This window comes from Peromyscus maniculatus, chromosome 9 (genome assembly GCF_049852395.1).
Source record: "Peromyscus maniculatus bairdii isolate BWxNUB_F1_BW_parent chromosome 9, HU_Pman_BW_mat_3.1, whole genome shotgun sequence".
Taxonomy (NCBI): Eukaryota; Metazoa; Chordata; class Mammalia; order Rodentia; family Cricetidae; genus Peromyscus; species Peromyscus maniculatus.
The window spans coordinates 45020827-45038266 of NC_134860.1; the positions used below are offsets into that span (position 1 = coordinate 45020827).

General features: G+C 40.3%; 1 protein-coding gene across 1 annotated transcript; it reads left to right on the plus strand.

Annotated features, from left to right (window-relative positions):
• The first annotated feature begins 182 nt into the window (after positions 1 to 182).
• Positions 183 to 15727, plus strand: Socs4 (suppressor of cytokine signaling 4). Its single transcript, XM_006987505.4, has 2 exons — positions 183 to 320; positions 13391 to 15727. The coding sequence occupies exon 2, from the start codon at positions 13484 to 13486 to the stop codon at positions 14792 to 14794; it is 1311 nt and encodes a 436-aa protein (XP_006987567.2). The 5' UTR covers positions 183 to 320; positions 13391 to 13483; the 3' UTR covers positions 14795 to 15727.
• The last annotated feature ends 1713 nt before the right edge of the window (positions 15728 to 17440 follow it).

Below are 17440 nucleotides of genomic sequence, written 5' to 3' on the forward strand. Positions count from 1 at the left end.
TGTTGACGTTAGCGGCGCGCCGCCGCGGAGCCCAGAGCCGGCGGCTGGGGCGGCTCTGAAAGAAAAGGTGGGAGCGGAACCCGGAAGTGGTGGCGGTCCCTGGAGAGCAGGCGGAGACCGCGGCAAGTCTGACACCGGACTGACTGTGCGGGGGCGGGGGAAGGCGCTGGCAGAGAGGCATCCGCCTGGTGGGAGCTACGCGAGGAGCGGGAGTGGCCGGGCCTCCCTTCCGCACTTGAGCGAGCGAGCGAGCGCCGAGTGATGGCGGCGGTGATGGCGGCAGTGGCTCGGACAGCCCCGGTTAAGTCGCGCTCAGAGAGGTGAGCGGGGGAAGGGTGGCCGTGAGGGGCTGGGGTTTTGCGCCTACCTTTCCAGGCTCTCCTCCCAGGCAACCATAATCGGCTCCTTGAACCGATCGAGCTCCTCGGGACAGGGTTAGAGACAGACCTTGTCAAGCCTTTATTCTTGACCATCCTCCTCCGTGCCCCTCACGTTGTCGTTTTCTGTAGTGATAAAGGATGGATTCATTCTGCTTTCTTGCAACTCTAGCTAAATGATGCTTAGGAGAATTAACTGGGGTTTCCTGTCCAGATCCCACCCAAAGTTTACTAAAGTGCGTTTAGATCGGAAAGAAGAGCTCTAATTTATATTGTTGAACGCTTCCTCTCATCCTTGCAACCCATAACACATCCTGTGCTAAGTCAAGTCTTGGCCCGCCAGGTTTATGCTTTTCTTGGTTCTTCACGTTCTCTATATTAGTAAATTGGTCTCTGTTGAAAAGTATGATTTTTTTTTTTACTTAGTGTTTATCTTATGGAAATTCTCAGTTTTTTTGTGGTACCCACCATCCGGTTTGTCACTTATTTTTATCATCTGAGACATTTTTCCGTTGTAGAGGTATATTTTTCCCTGTCCTTCAGTCTCGATTCATTCTAAAAAGTTGCAAGCTTAGTTCCTCAAACCGTGGTATTCTTGTTCTGGTGGCATTTTGTAAGAACGAGGGTTCCAAATAGACAGAGTTGTATATGAGCGAAAAGAAGGAGTAGATGGCCCAAAAAGAACCTGAGATTATTTTAAAATATCTAGTTGTTAATTTTCTACAGGAACGAAGGTACCTGAGATGATGGTTTCTGAGTAACTTAGTTTTATTTTGAAATTATTCAGTTTTTAGATGGACCAATTTATAATTCTTTTGCCCAATAAAAATTATTAGGTACAGGGTGAGATTCAAGTTGAGCTGATACTTATTTATATATCGAATATATCACGGGATCTCATAGTAATGCTTTTCAGAGCTCAACATTCAGAAACCTGCAAAGAGGAACAAGAGTTATAGTTGTAAATACTTTAGACATAGTATCTGTACTACCACCTGATTTTAAAACTATGAACAGTGTCAGCATGCCTGCCCATTCTCTCTGCCCGAGTAATCAAGCCTTATTCACAGGTTAAGATAATATTTCCTTTGCTGATTTCACGGTTGTGGATAGGCTTTAGCCTGAGGATTAAACAGTTCTAGTTTTAATTTTAACTCTAACCTATTGTATGACCTTGAGTGTGAGTGTGTCTTTAGTTTCCTGAATGTCAGATTTCTCACCCCCAAAGTGGAAATGATACTTATGTCCAGATTCTGGTATGGGTACCAAAGTTTCCCAGATGAATTGTTTATTACCAGTGCATATCCCATTTGAGTGGGTATCTGAATAAACTCACTGAAAACAAAGCCAAAATTGGAGATTCAGTTACACTGAAGGTTAGTTGCCCTACTGTGACCACTTTAATATTCTGAGGTTCACAAATAGTGTTGATCTCAAGGGCAATAGGTTGAGAAAACATAGATATATTAGCATTCTATGAAAGGTAATATTATCTATATAAATAATGTCATATAAGCCTACACAGTTATCCAAGAAACTTTAACAGTATTTCCTACAGCAGAGTTTTTTTTAAGATTTTATTTTTAATTATAAAAAATGTGGGGGGAGGTGTGTGTGTGTGTGTGTGTGTGAGAGAGAGAGAGAGAGAGAGAGAGAGAGAGAGAGAGAGAGAGAGAGAGAGAGAGAGAACAGAAAAGAGAAGAGGGGTCAGGGAGAGAGGAAGAGGGTGCCTGCAGAGGCCAGAAGAGGGCATCAAATCCCCTGGAGAGTTACAGGCAATTGTGAACTATTGTGAACTGCAAGATCCGGGTTCTGGGAACTGAAGTTTGGGTCCTTTGCAAGCACAGCAAGTCTTCATAACTCCTGAATCATCTCTCCAGTCTGGCCCATAAATTTCTTTTTAATAGAATATATACTTGATGTAAAAAATCATCGTTATAGCCGGGCAGCAGTGGCCCATGACTTTAATCCCAGCACTCAGGAGGCAGAGACAGGCAGATCTCTGTGAGTTCAAGGCCAGCCTGGTCTACAGAGCGAGTTCCAGGACAGGCTCCAAAGCTACAGAGAAAACCCTATCATTACTATGGAAGTTGAGGCTGGAAGAGAGGGTAACAATAACTGAGGAGAGCTAAATATTGAAAAAAAAATATTTTTTTAATCTCTCCAAATGTATTATGAATGAATGTTAATAACATTTATTCTGGGAGGAAATAATACTTGTAGAGACCCAGTAAGCTACAAAAGGGACTATAGTAAAAGTGCCTCTGCTCTCAGCCGCCCAGTTCCTCTACGGGAAACAGCAGGCATTTGATTCTTGTATTACCTTGGCGGCACTGGATTGACTTTATCAGAGCAAGAGGGACATGATCAACTTTAATATCATTTTATTCCTTGAGAATTTCACACATTGTATTTTGATCATATTCACCACCATTTCACTGTTCCCCCCAATTCCTCCGAGGTCCACTCCTGCCTCCCCACCCTCTTCCAGCCTGTACCCACTGTAATAGCTCCCACTGTCTAATTGGTGTTGCCAATATACTTGGGAGTATGGGGCCAGCCACTGGAACATGGTTGCCACACCCTTAAAGAAAACTGACTCTTCCTCCCCTAGAAGCCATCAGCTGTCAGTAGTTTGTCAGTTCAGGGTGGGCTCTCATAAGTACCTCCCAACTCCATACTAGTATGTTAACTGGCTTGGCCTTGTGCAGGCAGCCACAGCCTCTGTGAGTTTATTAATTCAATGGTCCTGTCATGTCCAGAAGTCACTGCCTCACCCCAGTTCTCCGTGACCTCTGGCTCTTGAAATCTCTCTTCATCTTCCACAGTGGTCCCTTAGTTTTGGGGGGTGTGTGATATGGATGTTCCATTTGTGGCTGAATGCATTCACACTTATTCTCTGTACTTTGATCAATCGGGAATTTCTATGTTAACCACCATTCACTATACAAAGAAACTTCTCTGATAAGGCCTGAGAAATGTGCTAATCTATTGTAATCTATTGGTACAGAGATAAGAATTTAGAAGGCAGTTTGATACTATGCCCGTTTAACAGAATAATGACAGTAGTTTACTCCTGGGGCCTTTAAGCTCCCTGACCATATTCAGTGGTTCTGAAGTTGTTTTGTTGAACCAGTCTCACTCTGTAGCTCTGGCTGGCCACTAGGTAGACCAGGCTGGCTTTAGACTCACAGAGATCAATGTCCCTGCTTCCCAGATGCTAGGATTAAAGAAATGCTCTACCATACCTGCAATATTCAATGTTTATAGTTAGGAAAACTAAAACTCAGAAATGCTCTGATTCACCAAAGTCACATACCTCCCAGTGTCAGACTCCAGTTCTTTTACTCTCTAAGACAGGCTGCCCTACTCCCTCTAAATCAAGCTGTTTTCATAAAAATCAGAATTTAATCATGACAGGTATTGGTCTCAGATTTGCTGTGTAGTCCAAGCTGACCTCAAGCTGGAGATTCTATTTCACACCTCCTAAGTCCTAGAATTAGAGGGTTGTGCTACCACACATGGCTTTTAAAATTAAAACATTAAAAAATTGAAATCTAGATTCACATTCTACTAGTATTTGGGTAAAGTGTGTTACTTACCTTAAATGTAATCATATATAATTATTATAAAGTAGTGAAAAGAATGATCTGTAGTTTTTGTTTTTTATTAAAAATAAAAAAAAATAAAAATAAAAAAACCTGGCATAGTGGCTCACACCTTTTCAAAGCTTCAGCACTCAGGAGGCAGACACAGGTGGCTATCTTTGAGTTTGAGGCCAGCCTGGTCTACATAGTGAGTTTTAGGACAGCCAGGGCTATGTAGAGGGACCTGCTACTTCTCCCGTGCCCACTCAAAAAAAAAAAAAAAAACAACCTCTTGCCCAGTATTTCTGTTTAAATTTTTGTTAAGTTAGCTTCTAAGGAACTATAAATGTTTCGGGGAAGGGGATGTGTGTGCTAGAGAGATGGCTCAGAGGTTAAGAATATTGGTTGCTCTATTGTCCAGGTCTAAAGGACCTGGGTTCAATTCCCAGGGACAAGATATGCAAGCAAAATACCCATACACATAAGATAAAATGAAATATCTTTAAAAGAAACTATAAAAAAATTATCACTAAAAGTTTGTTTATTTTCACTCAGTATTTTTAAGGAATCTAAACATTTAAAGCTTTGAGGCTGGAGAGATGGCTCAGCAGCTAAGAGCACTTGCTGTTCTTTTAGAAGACCTGGGTTCAAGTCCCACCATGCATCTGATGGCTCACAATTTCTTTACCTTCAGTTCCAGAAAATCTGAATCCCTCCTCTGGCTTCTCAGGGTACCTCTACACAGGTGGTATACACACCTGTATCAGTCACAGAAGAAGCAGCTTGTTTAAAGGAGCACATTTAACTAAAGAGTAATGTGCTTTATGCTTTATGGTATTTTAGAAATACTGGAGCTTTTTCAATTTCAGAGTTTTTGGGTTTTTGTTTTGTTTTGTTGAGTTGGGCTCTGTGTAGCTCAGCTGACCTTGAACTCCTGATATTCTGGCATCGACCTCCCAAGTACTAGGGTTTCAAGCATGTACCACCATGCCTAGTATATGTTCAGATTTCCACGATATGTTGGTGTGCAGTTTCTAGCCTTAAATACATAGCCATTGGTGCCTCTTCTTGCTATTTTTGCCACTTTTTCACCTCTTTTTTTTTAGAAAAGTTCTTGGTGGTACTTATTTTTGTTAATCTAATTTAAATTAATTTTGTTAATCTCATTGAATGCTGCTTTCATATAAAATGTATGATTAAAATGATTAGAACTCTGTAAAAATGTGTCCCAATTTACAAATGAGAAAATCAAGTTTAATAAGAGTTACACTTTTGGCTAGTTTTGCAGTGTTGGAGATTGATCACAGAGCCTCATGCATGCTAATCCAGTTCTCTACCAGTGATCTGTACCTCCTTTTTTTTTAAACTTATTTGAATATTCCACATATTAATCAATACACACTAAGTTTTGTAATTGAAAATTACAAATTAGGAGGAAAATACATCTATTCAGTTTATTCCATAAAGTGTTTTAATAACAAATCTTAAATATTCCGGTTCTAAGAGTCTGTTGCTCAGGGCTGGAAAGATGGCTCAGCGGTTAAGAGCACTGACTGCTCTTCCAAAGGACCTAGGTTCAATTCCCAGTACCCACATGGCAGCTCACAACTGTCTGTAATTCCAGTTCCAGGGGACCTGACACCCATGCCAAAACACCAATGTACATAAAATTTAAAAAAAGGGGAGGGGGGGGATCTGTTGGCTCTTCCTTCCACTTTGAGGAAGCCAGGTTTTGTGTGGTGGTCAGGGACTGAGGGCCAGAGTCGAGTGTTTCCAGATTCTTGGCCCCTTATTCATGGAATTGAAATAAAAGCTCACACATAATTGCAAAAGTAGCAAGGAAACTATTTAAAGAAAGCAATAAAAATATCATAGTGTTAGGGAGCAGTAGGCCTCATGAACCCAGGTTCTCAAGGGCCCCAGTTAGCGTTTGGGGCTTCTTTCTGTGGGCTCAGAGAAAAAGGAATTTAGTTAAAGGGGGCATGGGCAGGGTGGCTTCCTGTTTGGGTTGATAGATTAGGTCATACAGTCACTTTTCTCCTGTACATGTTTCTTTCCAAAATGCATCTGACTTTAATCATATACACATCCTATTATGCATAGGCATAAGAGAGTAATAGGGAATTCTCTGACAATGAACTTGACACAAGTTTTGTTTTACTGCATATGTACCTAAAGTCAATTTACATCAGATCAGGACCAAGAAATACTGGGAATATATTTGAATAAAAACTGTTCCTTGGCCCATGTGGGAAGAGAAACCTGCATAGTTGATTGAAAAGGGGTGTAGGCATAGCTTGATGTAGGTGGGGGCCCTGTGTTGCTAGCGGGTTGCTAGGTGCATTGTTCAGAGAAGGGTATGTTCATAGTACCTATGGATAAGGGGCCTAAGCTACCGAGTCCATTATGAGAAGAACAGCGTGTGTGTAACACAAACCCGAGTAGAGCCCCAGGTTACTGAACTGTTCCTGGGCTCGCCTGCATCACCTGTGCTCCAGCCGTTGGTTTCCTGCTTGCGCTTTTTCCTACAGTAGCTGACTTCAGTTGAGAAGTGTTTAGATACATCTCTTTATATTTAGTTCATAAGCTCATGAACTTATGGGATGTACAATCATTTTAATGTTCCCCAAATTCTGTTCTACAAAAAAGGTTTGTGGTAAATGCAGGAATCTGTGCCTTAAGCAGATTTTTTTACTGAAGGGCCTCTGAAAAACTTTGTTAATGTGGGTGATGGTCTGCCAAGTGAGCACTATTCAGACTTGTTTAACAAGGAGCCCCACCTTTTTTCCCAGAGTAGGTATTTGAGTCGAATTGTTTTACTTTGACAAATAATAATTTTATATACTTGTGGAATACGATATGATTTCGATGGATGTGTACATAATGAAATGATTCATTCAAGTTAACATAACTTTTGTAGTAAGAAAGTTAAAAAGTCTACCTTAGCGTATTTTTAAATATACATTACTGTTAACAGTGGTCTCCATGCAGTATGATAAAGCACTGAAGCTTCCTCCTACCCAGACTGTTGGAACGTTTGTTTACTGGAATATATATAGATTAAAGAACCTGGCATGAGCAAGCTGTGCGTGGAAAGGAGAGTGCAAGAAGTAGGGGGAGGGCAAACGAGAGTGATCGTATTAACTATTATTAGTATTAAACTAAGGCTTTGTCTGGGTTTGCCCTTCTTGTTTCTTTGCTGTTTTTTTTTTTGTAATTATCATCCAGTTTAGCCTTGTGAGCCCTGGCTAACTCTTTAAAGGGTATACTTTTAAATACTTTCTAGAAAATAAATGTAAATTTAAAATTTTTTTTTGTTAGAAAATTTTTAAAAAATTACTAGAGAAAGGATAATTAGAGAAGGAAAACTTTTCATCTCAATTTTTTTTTCTCCTGTACAACCTATTTTCACTTTTTGATGTAATATTCCAAGGAATTCCTCTGTTGTCTGCTATCCAACAAATTCCATTTGTGAAGCCTAAATGTTTATTCAACATCCAACTTAAATATCAAGCTATAATCTGACTGCTTTGGTGGAGATTGGGCAGGGTGGTTGCAGGTAAACTTGGAGTCACAAATTTCGTAGGAAAAGTCACAGGACTAAATTGCTATCACAATAATAATATATTTGTGAATTATTTAGTATGTTGAATTACTCTTTGAATCATCAAATTTATTTTGGGTTAGTATTAGAAATTAGAATTCTAGTCTTAAATGTATATTGGCATTGTAGGCATAAGTAGTTCAATAAATAATTTATAGTCACACATATAAAATATGCTCTATTATCCAGCAATATAGAGAATACAAATTAGTTTTCCTGATAATGTTTAATCATTTCATTGTTAACTTTTACTTGAGTTAAAATTACCTTCCTAGTCTTGCACAATAGAAAGTTATATCTTTTGTTAGTGAAATTAGCATATGGACATTATTTTTTTTTTTCTCTCATCATTATCATGGCAGTTGGATCTGGAAACTTGCTCTCTTGAAGTGGCTTTTACGTAAACTTGCTTTTTAAACATTTGCCTCTTGCTCATTAAGAAATAATGGCTTTTTTTTTTAATGTCACTGTTTATTCCCCAGGGCTGTGTGTAACATGGCTCCCTTCATAAAAAATTAATATTGAATCAGGAACCAAAGCAGCTTCTCCCAAATGAGTCTTTCCTCTTCTTTAAAAAGAAAGAGGAAGGGGAGTTTCTCTCTAGCTGTTGACACTCACTCTTCAGTGTGTTCCATCTCTCGAAGTCTTGTCTGTGATTTTGTACTGCACCCAAACTGGTCACAGACCACTCAGCCATTCTGTAGCTCCTTTTCTTCTATACAAAGTTGGGTTTAAATTCCAAGAATCAGCTGGGCTGGAGCACTGACCCAACATGCATGAAGCCTGGATTCTAACCCCATCCTTGTAAAGAGCGATGACGACGACAAGAAGACATTTTCAAGAACTAATGACTGGCTGTTTGGAGCTGTGTTAGTCTGTTCTATTGCTGTGAAGAGAGGCCATGCACAACAACTCTTAAAAAAGAAAGCTTTTACCTGGGGCGGGCTTACAGTTCGGAGGTTTAGTCCATTTTCTCCAAGGGCAGGAAGCATGGCTGCATGTAGGCAGACATGGGGTGGAGAGATAGCTGAGAGGTCTGCATCTGGATCTGCCGACAGCAGGAAGAAGGAGACCCTGGAACCTGGCTTGGACTTTTGAGCCATAAAGCCCCCCCCTGTGACACACTTCCTTCAACAAGGCCACACCTCCTAATCCTTTTAAATAATGCCACTCTCTGTTGACGTAGCATTCACATATATGAATCACGGGGGCCATTGTTATTCAAACACCACAGGAGCCATGTTAGTTTTATTAGGAACAGTATGATTGCATTTTTATATTTTTAAGAATTTGGAGACAGGTATAGTAATGCACAACTTTAGATCTAGCACTTGGGAGGCAGAGGCAGGCAAATCTCTGTGAGTTCATACTCTTTTACTATGTAGATACTAACCTGATCTACATAATGAGTTCCAGACCGAGTCTCAAAAATAAATGAATTTGGGGTGCTAGGGATGTATTATTAAAAGAGCATTGTGAAACCTGGTTTGATCCCAAGCACCACAAATCTAATGAGGCTTTTGAAAGATATTAGAACAATCCCTCCCAGTCCTTAAGTGGGAAGATACAAGAGGGGTTTTTGTTGTTATTACTTTGACATGATATATTGGTTGTTTGGTTTGATTGTTTAAGACAGGATCTTATGTAGCCCTGGCTGGCTTCAAACTCACTATGTATCCAAAGATAAGCTTTAACTCCTGATCCTCCTGCCTCTACCTCCCAAATACTAGGAGTACATTTGTGCCACCATGCATAGCTCACATGATGAATTGTTACTTTTCTGTACAATGAAGGACATTCTGACTATCTTTTGCAACATGGTCTGTACATCCTAACTACCTTTTTCTAATATGATCTTAACTGTAGCAAAGGCTTTTCTAGAAGTTGTTAAGAGGTTACCTATGCTATGGAATGTAAACTGTTAAAAATCTGCTTAGTCACTTTGGAGAGTCACTTGTTAGCTCAGTAAAAGTGAAATTAGAACATTTGCCATTTTGGGAAAGAAGAAAATTTGATTTGGATTCCTCTTAAAAGTTTAACTTAAAGCCACTCGGTGGTGGTGGTGCATACCTTTAGTCCCAGCCCTCGGGAGACACAGGCAGGTGGATCTCTGTGAGTTCGAGGCCAGCCAGGACTCTTTCACAGAGAAACCTTGTCTCTCAAAAAAAAAGTTTAACTTACTTACTTTAAAACTATTTTAATTTTTATTTATGTGTGTGTGTGTGTGTGTGTGTGTGTGTGAGAGAGAGAGAGAGAGAGAGAGAGAGAGAGAGAGAGAGAGAGAGAGAGAGATATGCTGGAGGAGAGCATCAGATACCTTGGAGCTGGAGGTAAGGCAGCTGTGAGCCACCTGATGTGAGTGCTGCCCAGTTCTCGTCCTCTGGAAGAATGACCAGTACCCTTAACCACTGAGCCATCTCTCCAGCCCCCAAAGCTCAACTAATTTAAATACCGTATCTTGAGATAACTTGCAACCCTGGTGTTTAACACAATTTTCATAGTCATATCTCAATATAACGTTATAAAGATTCTTTCACTTCAAATATTACAGTCTAAAAATCCCTCCCCTCATCTTACAGACACGTGCAGTACACTGCACTAAGGGAGTAGACGTGGAGCAGGCTGGCCTGACTTCAGCATGTTAGGACTCCACCTTTCCCTCCAGGGTAGCCTCAGGCAGATTACCACATGCCAGTGAGTTATGAAAGCATCGGCAAGCAAAGAATCAATTTCATACACTTTAACTTTTAGGAAACCAAGAAATGCAAGGTAAATTTTCTTTCTACTTTGAAAACTGTAACATGCTGTTCTATGAAATTAGGATTCCTTAGTCTGCCATGATAGCTTCCTATAATCTTAGCATTCAGGAGGCAGGGGATTGAGAGGTGGATCCCATCTGGGCTACATAGTAAAAAGTAAAGGATTTGGGATGTAGTTCAGTGGTAGAGAGCTTTCCTACCAGGAACAAGGCCCTGAGTTCAATCCCCAGCACACGTCGGGGGGAGGGGGTGATGACCTCCTCAGAGTTGTCATCTAATCTTTTTTAATTTGCTTTATCACTCTCTCAGTGACCTTTCCTGACACTGATGTTTGACCTTGGCATCGTCTTCCTGTGTGTCAGGAGATATCCTCCTATCTTCTCCCCAGACCTCCCTCTCGTGGGTACATATCTCCTGGCTGGTGTCTTGTTAGAGTTTACACCCCACTTTAGAGAACACCCTATCCATGACTAAGTGAAATGTTGGTAAATAGGAAGCTCCATTCTCTCCTCTGTTTGATGCTTTGGCTCCTTTTCCTTCAAAGTAAGAAGTTCATCTTTAACCTCCAGTGTTGTTGAGAAGCACTTTTACCTGTAGTTGTTTGTAAGGCTTTCCTTCTCTGGGCTACCTCAGTCTCCCTTAGCTGATAGGCTTGCGACCTGAAGTGTTTTTAAATGTTGTTTGTTTTCCCAGATTTTGGAATTTTTTTTTTTTTTTTTTTTTTTTTTTTTTTTTTTTGGTTTTCCGAGACAGGGTTTCTCTTGTGTAGCTTTGCGCCTTTCCTGGATCTCACTTGGTAGCCCAGGCTGGCCTCGAACTCACAGAGATCCGCCTGGCTCTGCCTCCCGAGTGCTGGGATTAAAGGCGTGCGCCACCACCGCCCGGCTCAGATTTTGGAATTTTTACATATATGTAATGAGATATCTTGTGAATGAGCAAAGTCTGAAAAATTCATTCATGATTTATATATATATATATATATATATATATATATATATATATATATATCTTATACACATAACCTGATGGTAATCTTACACAGCATTTTTAATGTGCCTGTATTTTGCCTATAGCCAACCTCGTGGTCGGATGTAGAATCCTCCTCTGGTGACCACAAGCTGACACTTTAAAAGTTTGATTTTTTTGAAGCATTTCAGATTTTACAGTAGGGATCCTCAAACTATCTTCATTACTTCTAGGATTCTAAGCTTTTAGAATGATGTACTATTTAGCAGGCTCTTTGACTATGGAAACTCATGTGCCTCTGTTCTGAGGGAAAAAAAATACTGTTGAAGATAAAGGTAGTATTAAGTGATAGTATTGCTTGAAAAGTTAGGTAAAATTAGGATTTTATTTTAAAATATATTAGTCTCTAACCTCATCACTTGACTGTTGAGGTTTTTAATGTTCTGAAATTAAGAAACTTAATCATAATTAGCATGTTAAATGACTGATTTTTCTGACAGATACAAAATTCGGCTTTTAGTTGCAAAATATTTGGAATTATAGGACCCTGCCTCTCAGTTCCTAGCTTAACTTTTTTTTTTTTTTTTTCTTTTTGGTTTTTCCAGACAGGGTTTCCCCATGTAGTTTTGGTGCCTGTCCTGGATCTCGCTCTGTAGACCAGGCTGACCTCGAACTCACAGAGACCGCCTGGCTCTGCCTCCTGAGTGCTGGGAATAAAGGTGTGCGCCGCCGCCGCCGCCGCCGCCACCCGGCCCTAGCTTAACTTTTGCTTCACTTGAAATCACTTATGTAGGGGGGCTGGAGAGATGTCTCAGTGGTTAAGAGCACTGGCTGTTCTTCCAGAGGTCCTGAGTTCAATTCCCAGCACCTACGTGGCAGGTCAGTTCCAGGTTAGCAGACACCTTCATGCAGGCAAAACACCAGTGCACATAAATAAAAAAATTAAAAAAAAAAAACAAAAACCTAAGTATGGCTAGAGAGATGGCTCAGAAGGTAAGAGAATGCACTGTTTTTGTAGAGGACCTAGGTTTGGTTCTCAGCACCCACACCAAGAGTCTCACAACCACCTCTGACTACAGTTTCAGGGGACCTGATACCTTCTAATCTTCCTCAGGCACCTGCATGTACATGGTGCACACAAACACAGAATTCAAATGACTAAGAAAAGGTTTTCAAAATACTTACATAAATTCATTATGAATTCTAGTATGTGTAGCCAAGGGATGCCCTGTAGAAATGTACCTGCTTGTTTTCAAATGATAAAGAATGTAAGAGTATTATGTGAGTAGAATACTTAAAAAAACTGCAAAGACAGATAATGATGTAACTAGTTATTGGAATTAATTGGCAAAACCCTTAGGAATATTTACTTGGCATTCCTGTTGCTCAGTAGTAATTGTTTACTTAATAGATTCATGTTACAGTGTACAACTCAAATTGGTATTTTAATCAGTAGAAATGGAAACAAGAGAAGAAACAATGCAGGGTATTAGTTCTGAGCACTAGCTCATAGATTTGTAACCGCCTCTTCTCGTAAAGAATTCACTGGCCTGTTGTGAAATAAGAAAAAGAAAGTGAAAGTCAGATGTTGTGACACATGACTGTAATTTCTAGCGTAGAATTGGGGGCAGAAGGAATGTTGCAAGTTTAAGGTCAGCCTGGGCCACATAGAGATTTCTAGGTTGGCCAAGGCTACATTGCAAGACCCTGTCTCAAAAAACCAATAAAAGAAAAATAAGGGAAGGATAAATAGGCATAAAGTAAACTGCAAAAGTAGGAATTATTCCTATCCAAGCATGTGTTATTCCTGAGAGAGGACCCATACTGAAATTTAGCTCTGAGAAAGGACTCCATCATCTTACCTTCATGGTATGAGGAACTATTATCCCAATATGGTAGAGCAATATGGTATGAGGAACCCAATATGAACCCAATATGGTAGAGCAGCACCGCACTGTGGGAACGGGATACCCAGGGCTGCCCGACAGCATGGTGGTGTCCTTTCATGGACTGTCCTTTCATGGACTGACTCTGCTTTTTATCTTGTGTCCAATAGATGAACAGGCTGCTAATGACTTCCTTTCTTCTTTTTCCTAGATTCATCCAGAAAGTACCCAGAAGAAACTTCCTGTCAGAAAAGCTGAAAATGCAGTCTTGCTAACACTGGGATTTGTAAATAATTTGTTCAGAATGGCTGAAAACAATAGTAAAAACGTAGATGTGCGGCCGAAAACAGGCCGGAGCAGAAGTGCTGATGGAAAGGATGGCTATGTGTGGAGCGGAAGGAAGTTGTCTTGGTCCAGAAAGAGGGAGAGCTGTTCCGAGTCTGAAACCGTGTGTCCTGGAGAGAAGGCTGAAGCTCCCGGAAGGGGCCGAGAGAGGGAGCAGAGCTGTTCATCCATTCAGCTGGACCTGGACCACTCCTGTGGGCACAGATTTTTAGGCCGATCCCTTAAACAGAAACTGCAAGATGCGGTGGGCCAGTGTTTTCCAATAATGAATTGTAGTAGTCGGCACTCTTCAGGGCTTCCATCTAAAAGAAAAATTCATATCAGTGAACTCATGCTAGATAAGTGCCCTTTCCCACCTCGATCGGATTTAGCCTTTAGGTGGCATTTTATTAAACAACATACTGTTCCTGTAAGTCCAAATTCAGATGAATGGGTGAGCACAGACTTATCTGAGAGTCAAGTGAGGGATGCCCAGCTAAAGCGAAGAAACATAGAAGAAGACATACCCTGTTTCTCGCAGACCAGTGTTCAGCCCTGTGTCGTAACTACCAGCAGTGCTTCATGTAGAGGTGGTCACATAACTGGCTCTATGATGAACTTGGTCACAAATAACAGCATAGAAGATAGTGATATGGATTCAGAGGATGAAATTATAACACTGTGCACAAGCTCCAGAAAAAGAAACAAGCCCAGGTGGGAAATGGATGATGAAATCCTGCAGTTGGAGACCCCTCCCAAGCACCACACCCAGATTGATTACGTTCACTGCCTTGTACCAGACCTCCTTCAGATCAGTAACAATCCATGCTACTGGGGAGTTATGGATAAATACGCAGCCGAAGCCCTGTTAGAAGGAAAGCCAGAGGGCACCTTTTTACTTCGAGACTCAGCACAGGAAGATTATTTATTCTCCGTTAGTTTTAGACGCTATAGTCGTTCTCTTCACGCGAGAATTGAACAGTGGAATCACAACTTTAGCTTTGATGCCCATGATCCGTGTGTCTTCCATTCTCCCGACATTACTGGGCTCCTGGAACATTATAAGGACCCCAGCGCCTGTATGTTCTTTGAACCACTTCTGTCCACTCCATTAATCCGGACCTTCCCCTTTTCCTTGCAGCACATTTGCAGAACAGTCATCTGTAATTGTACAACTTACGATGGCATTGATGCCCTGCCAGTTCCTTCTCCTATGAAATTGTATCTGAAGGAATACCATTATAAATCGAAAGTTAGGTTACTCAGGATTGATGTGCCAGAGCAACAATGATGGAGAGAGGTTAGGAATGTGGACTTGCATACATATTTTCATTTCATATCTTATTTTTCTTATGCCTCTTCGAATTTTTCTACAAAGGCAGTTAGAATCCAAAATAAAACTGCCCTAAATTTTAATTCCAGATGAATTTATTTTTCTTATGATACACTTGTTATATATTTTTAAGCAGGTGTCTGGTTTTTGTTTTTACCGTGTAAATTATATACTTTTCCACTTAATTTACATATGGTCCAGGCATATTTGAAATTTCAAGGCATTACAAATACATTTGAATATTCTGTATTTTTTTTTAAGTAATCTTCTGCCCTTTCCTACATGTGGAATATTTTGCTAATGTACGCTATCAGTATTCTTATATGGCAGAATAGTTATCTTTCCCATTTTCATTTTAAAATTCTTCAGTAAAGATGAGTGTTGTAATCCGTCCATGATAATGTAATTGACTTTTGTAATTGCTAATAGGAATGTTAGGCAACAAAATGCTTTAAAGTGAAACAGTGTGTTTTCATTTTAAATATTAACTAAAGCAAGTTTGTTTCTTATTAATATGGCCAATGGAAAGAGAATGTTACGATCTAGAGGTGCATTTGTTCGGCAGTATGGCAGGATTGTCAATAGATCCAAATACAGCAGCCCTTCACCCTGGAAGAGGTGAATAACGTCATAATGCAACTTGGATTCCTTTCTTACTAGAAGCTTTACAGTTAAAACAGCGGTATTAGAAGCTTGGAGTTGCTAAGGCAACTAGAGTTTTTCTATATTAATTTATAGACTGTTACATCTACTTAGCTCTTTCTTAGGAACTCTGGTTCCCAGGGGGATATAGGCAGTTTCTAAACAGCTACTGTATCCACCAGTAACAAAAAGACCTGAATAGTTTCTCATTATTTTAAATTGAACTTAAATAAAGATGCAAACAAAACACGTGGTTCAATATTTAGGAAGCTTAATATTGCTTTCGGTCTTCACAACCTAAATAATTATTTCTGTCTTCAGAACTAACATATATTTTATGTAGCTTCAAAAAAGAGAAGACATAGCAATAGCTCCAAGATATAACATACTGGACAGGAGGACAAAATAATATTTCACATTTACTATCTTAAGGGCAGCACAGTGTTTTAGGACCATCACTGGCCTGGAGTAACCAGTAAGAAAGACACGTGGACTGGTGCCCTATTTCTCTCCTCAGTGACTGATCACAGATTGCCCAGTTTTCCTTGTGATAGGCTATCTGCCCCTTTTAAATATTGTAGTAATTTTTATTTATTTATTTGTGTGTGTGAGAGAGAGGAGAGAGAGAGTGTCCCTCCACGTAGCGGAGACTGACTTCAGGTTTGAGATAGTACAGCCTGAGTTTCAGGATTACAGGTTTGAACCACCATGAAGAGCTAGTAATTGATTTCTTTCTCTCGCTTTTCTTTCTTTTTCCCTTTTTCTTTCTTTTTTGTTGCTGTTATTATTTGTTTTGGTTCTGTTGTTGTTTAGTTGGTTGGATTTTGTTTGTTTGTTTGTTTGAAGCAGGGATTTCTCTGTATATCCCTGGCTGTTCTGTAGCTTGCTGTGTAGACCAGGCTGTCCTCGAACTCACAGAGATCTTCCTGCCTCTGCCTCCCAAGCACTAGTATTAAAGGCGTGCTCTACCACGCCTGGCTAGTAATTGATTTCTTGATGCTTGTTCAGCTGTATTAGAAAACTTGCTTCAACCTGGATTGACAGGACATTGCCTCAGAAGTTTCCAAGTTAAAACAAATGTTTCTTGCTGCTATGGTGATGCACACCTGTAATCCCAGCACTTGGGAACCAGAGAGATAAAGGTTGCTGTGAATTTAAGCCAGTCACGGCTGTATGGTGAGAATATGTCTCAAAAATTTTTTTTTCCTTAATTCTTGTTGCATGTACATTAAAGTAGCCTTCCTCAGTGTTGGGAGGCTGTTAATGTAAAGAAAACATTTTCTAGCAATAGCTTTTACTGATCATTGTAGTTCATGCTTGTATTCCTAGAACTTGGGAGACTGAGGCAGAAGGATTACCATGAGTTCAGGAACAACCTAGGCTACAGAGTGAAACCCTGTCTCAATAACCCCCCCCCAAAAAAACAAACAAACAAACAAACAAACAAACAAACAAACAAAAAAACTAATAGCTTGCCAGGCAGTGGTGGCACACGCCTTTAATCCCAGCACTCGGGAGGCGGAGGCAGGCGGATCTCTGTGAGTTCGAGACCAGCCTGGGCTACAGAATGAGTTCCAGGAAAGGCGCAAAGCTACACAGAGAAACCCTGTCTTGAAAAACCAAAAGACAAAAAACAAAAACTAATAGCTTTAATTTTTTTCACCAATTACAAAATTAAAATGGGGAAAATGGTACCATTCTCTTCTAGAATTTTTTTTCCTTAGTGGTCTAAAGATCGTCTTGATCTCTGTGAAGAGGTGGCCACTCAAGATTGCCTCTTAGAGATGTAATGAGGCTCAGGCTATGAACACATGTCAGATAACTACATACCCTCCAAAGATGATGCTGACCCTTCCTGAAAGTGGAGTCTCCGACTACCTCATCTTTGCTGTGGCATTTTTGAAGTTGCGAGATGCTCATCTTATTAACCAGTATAACATTTCCTAAGTCTCCATATCTGGT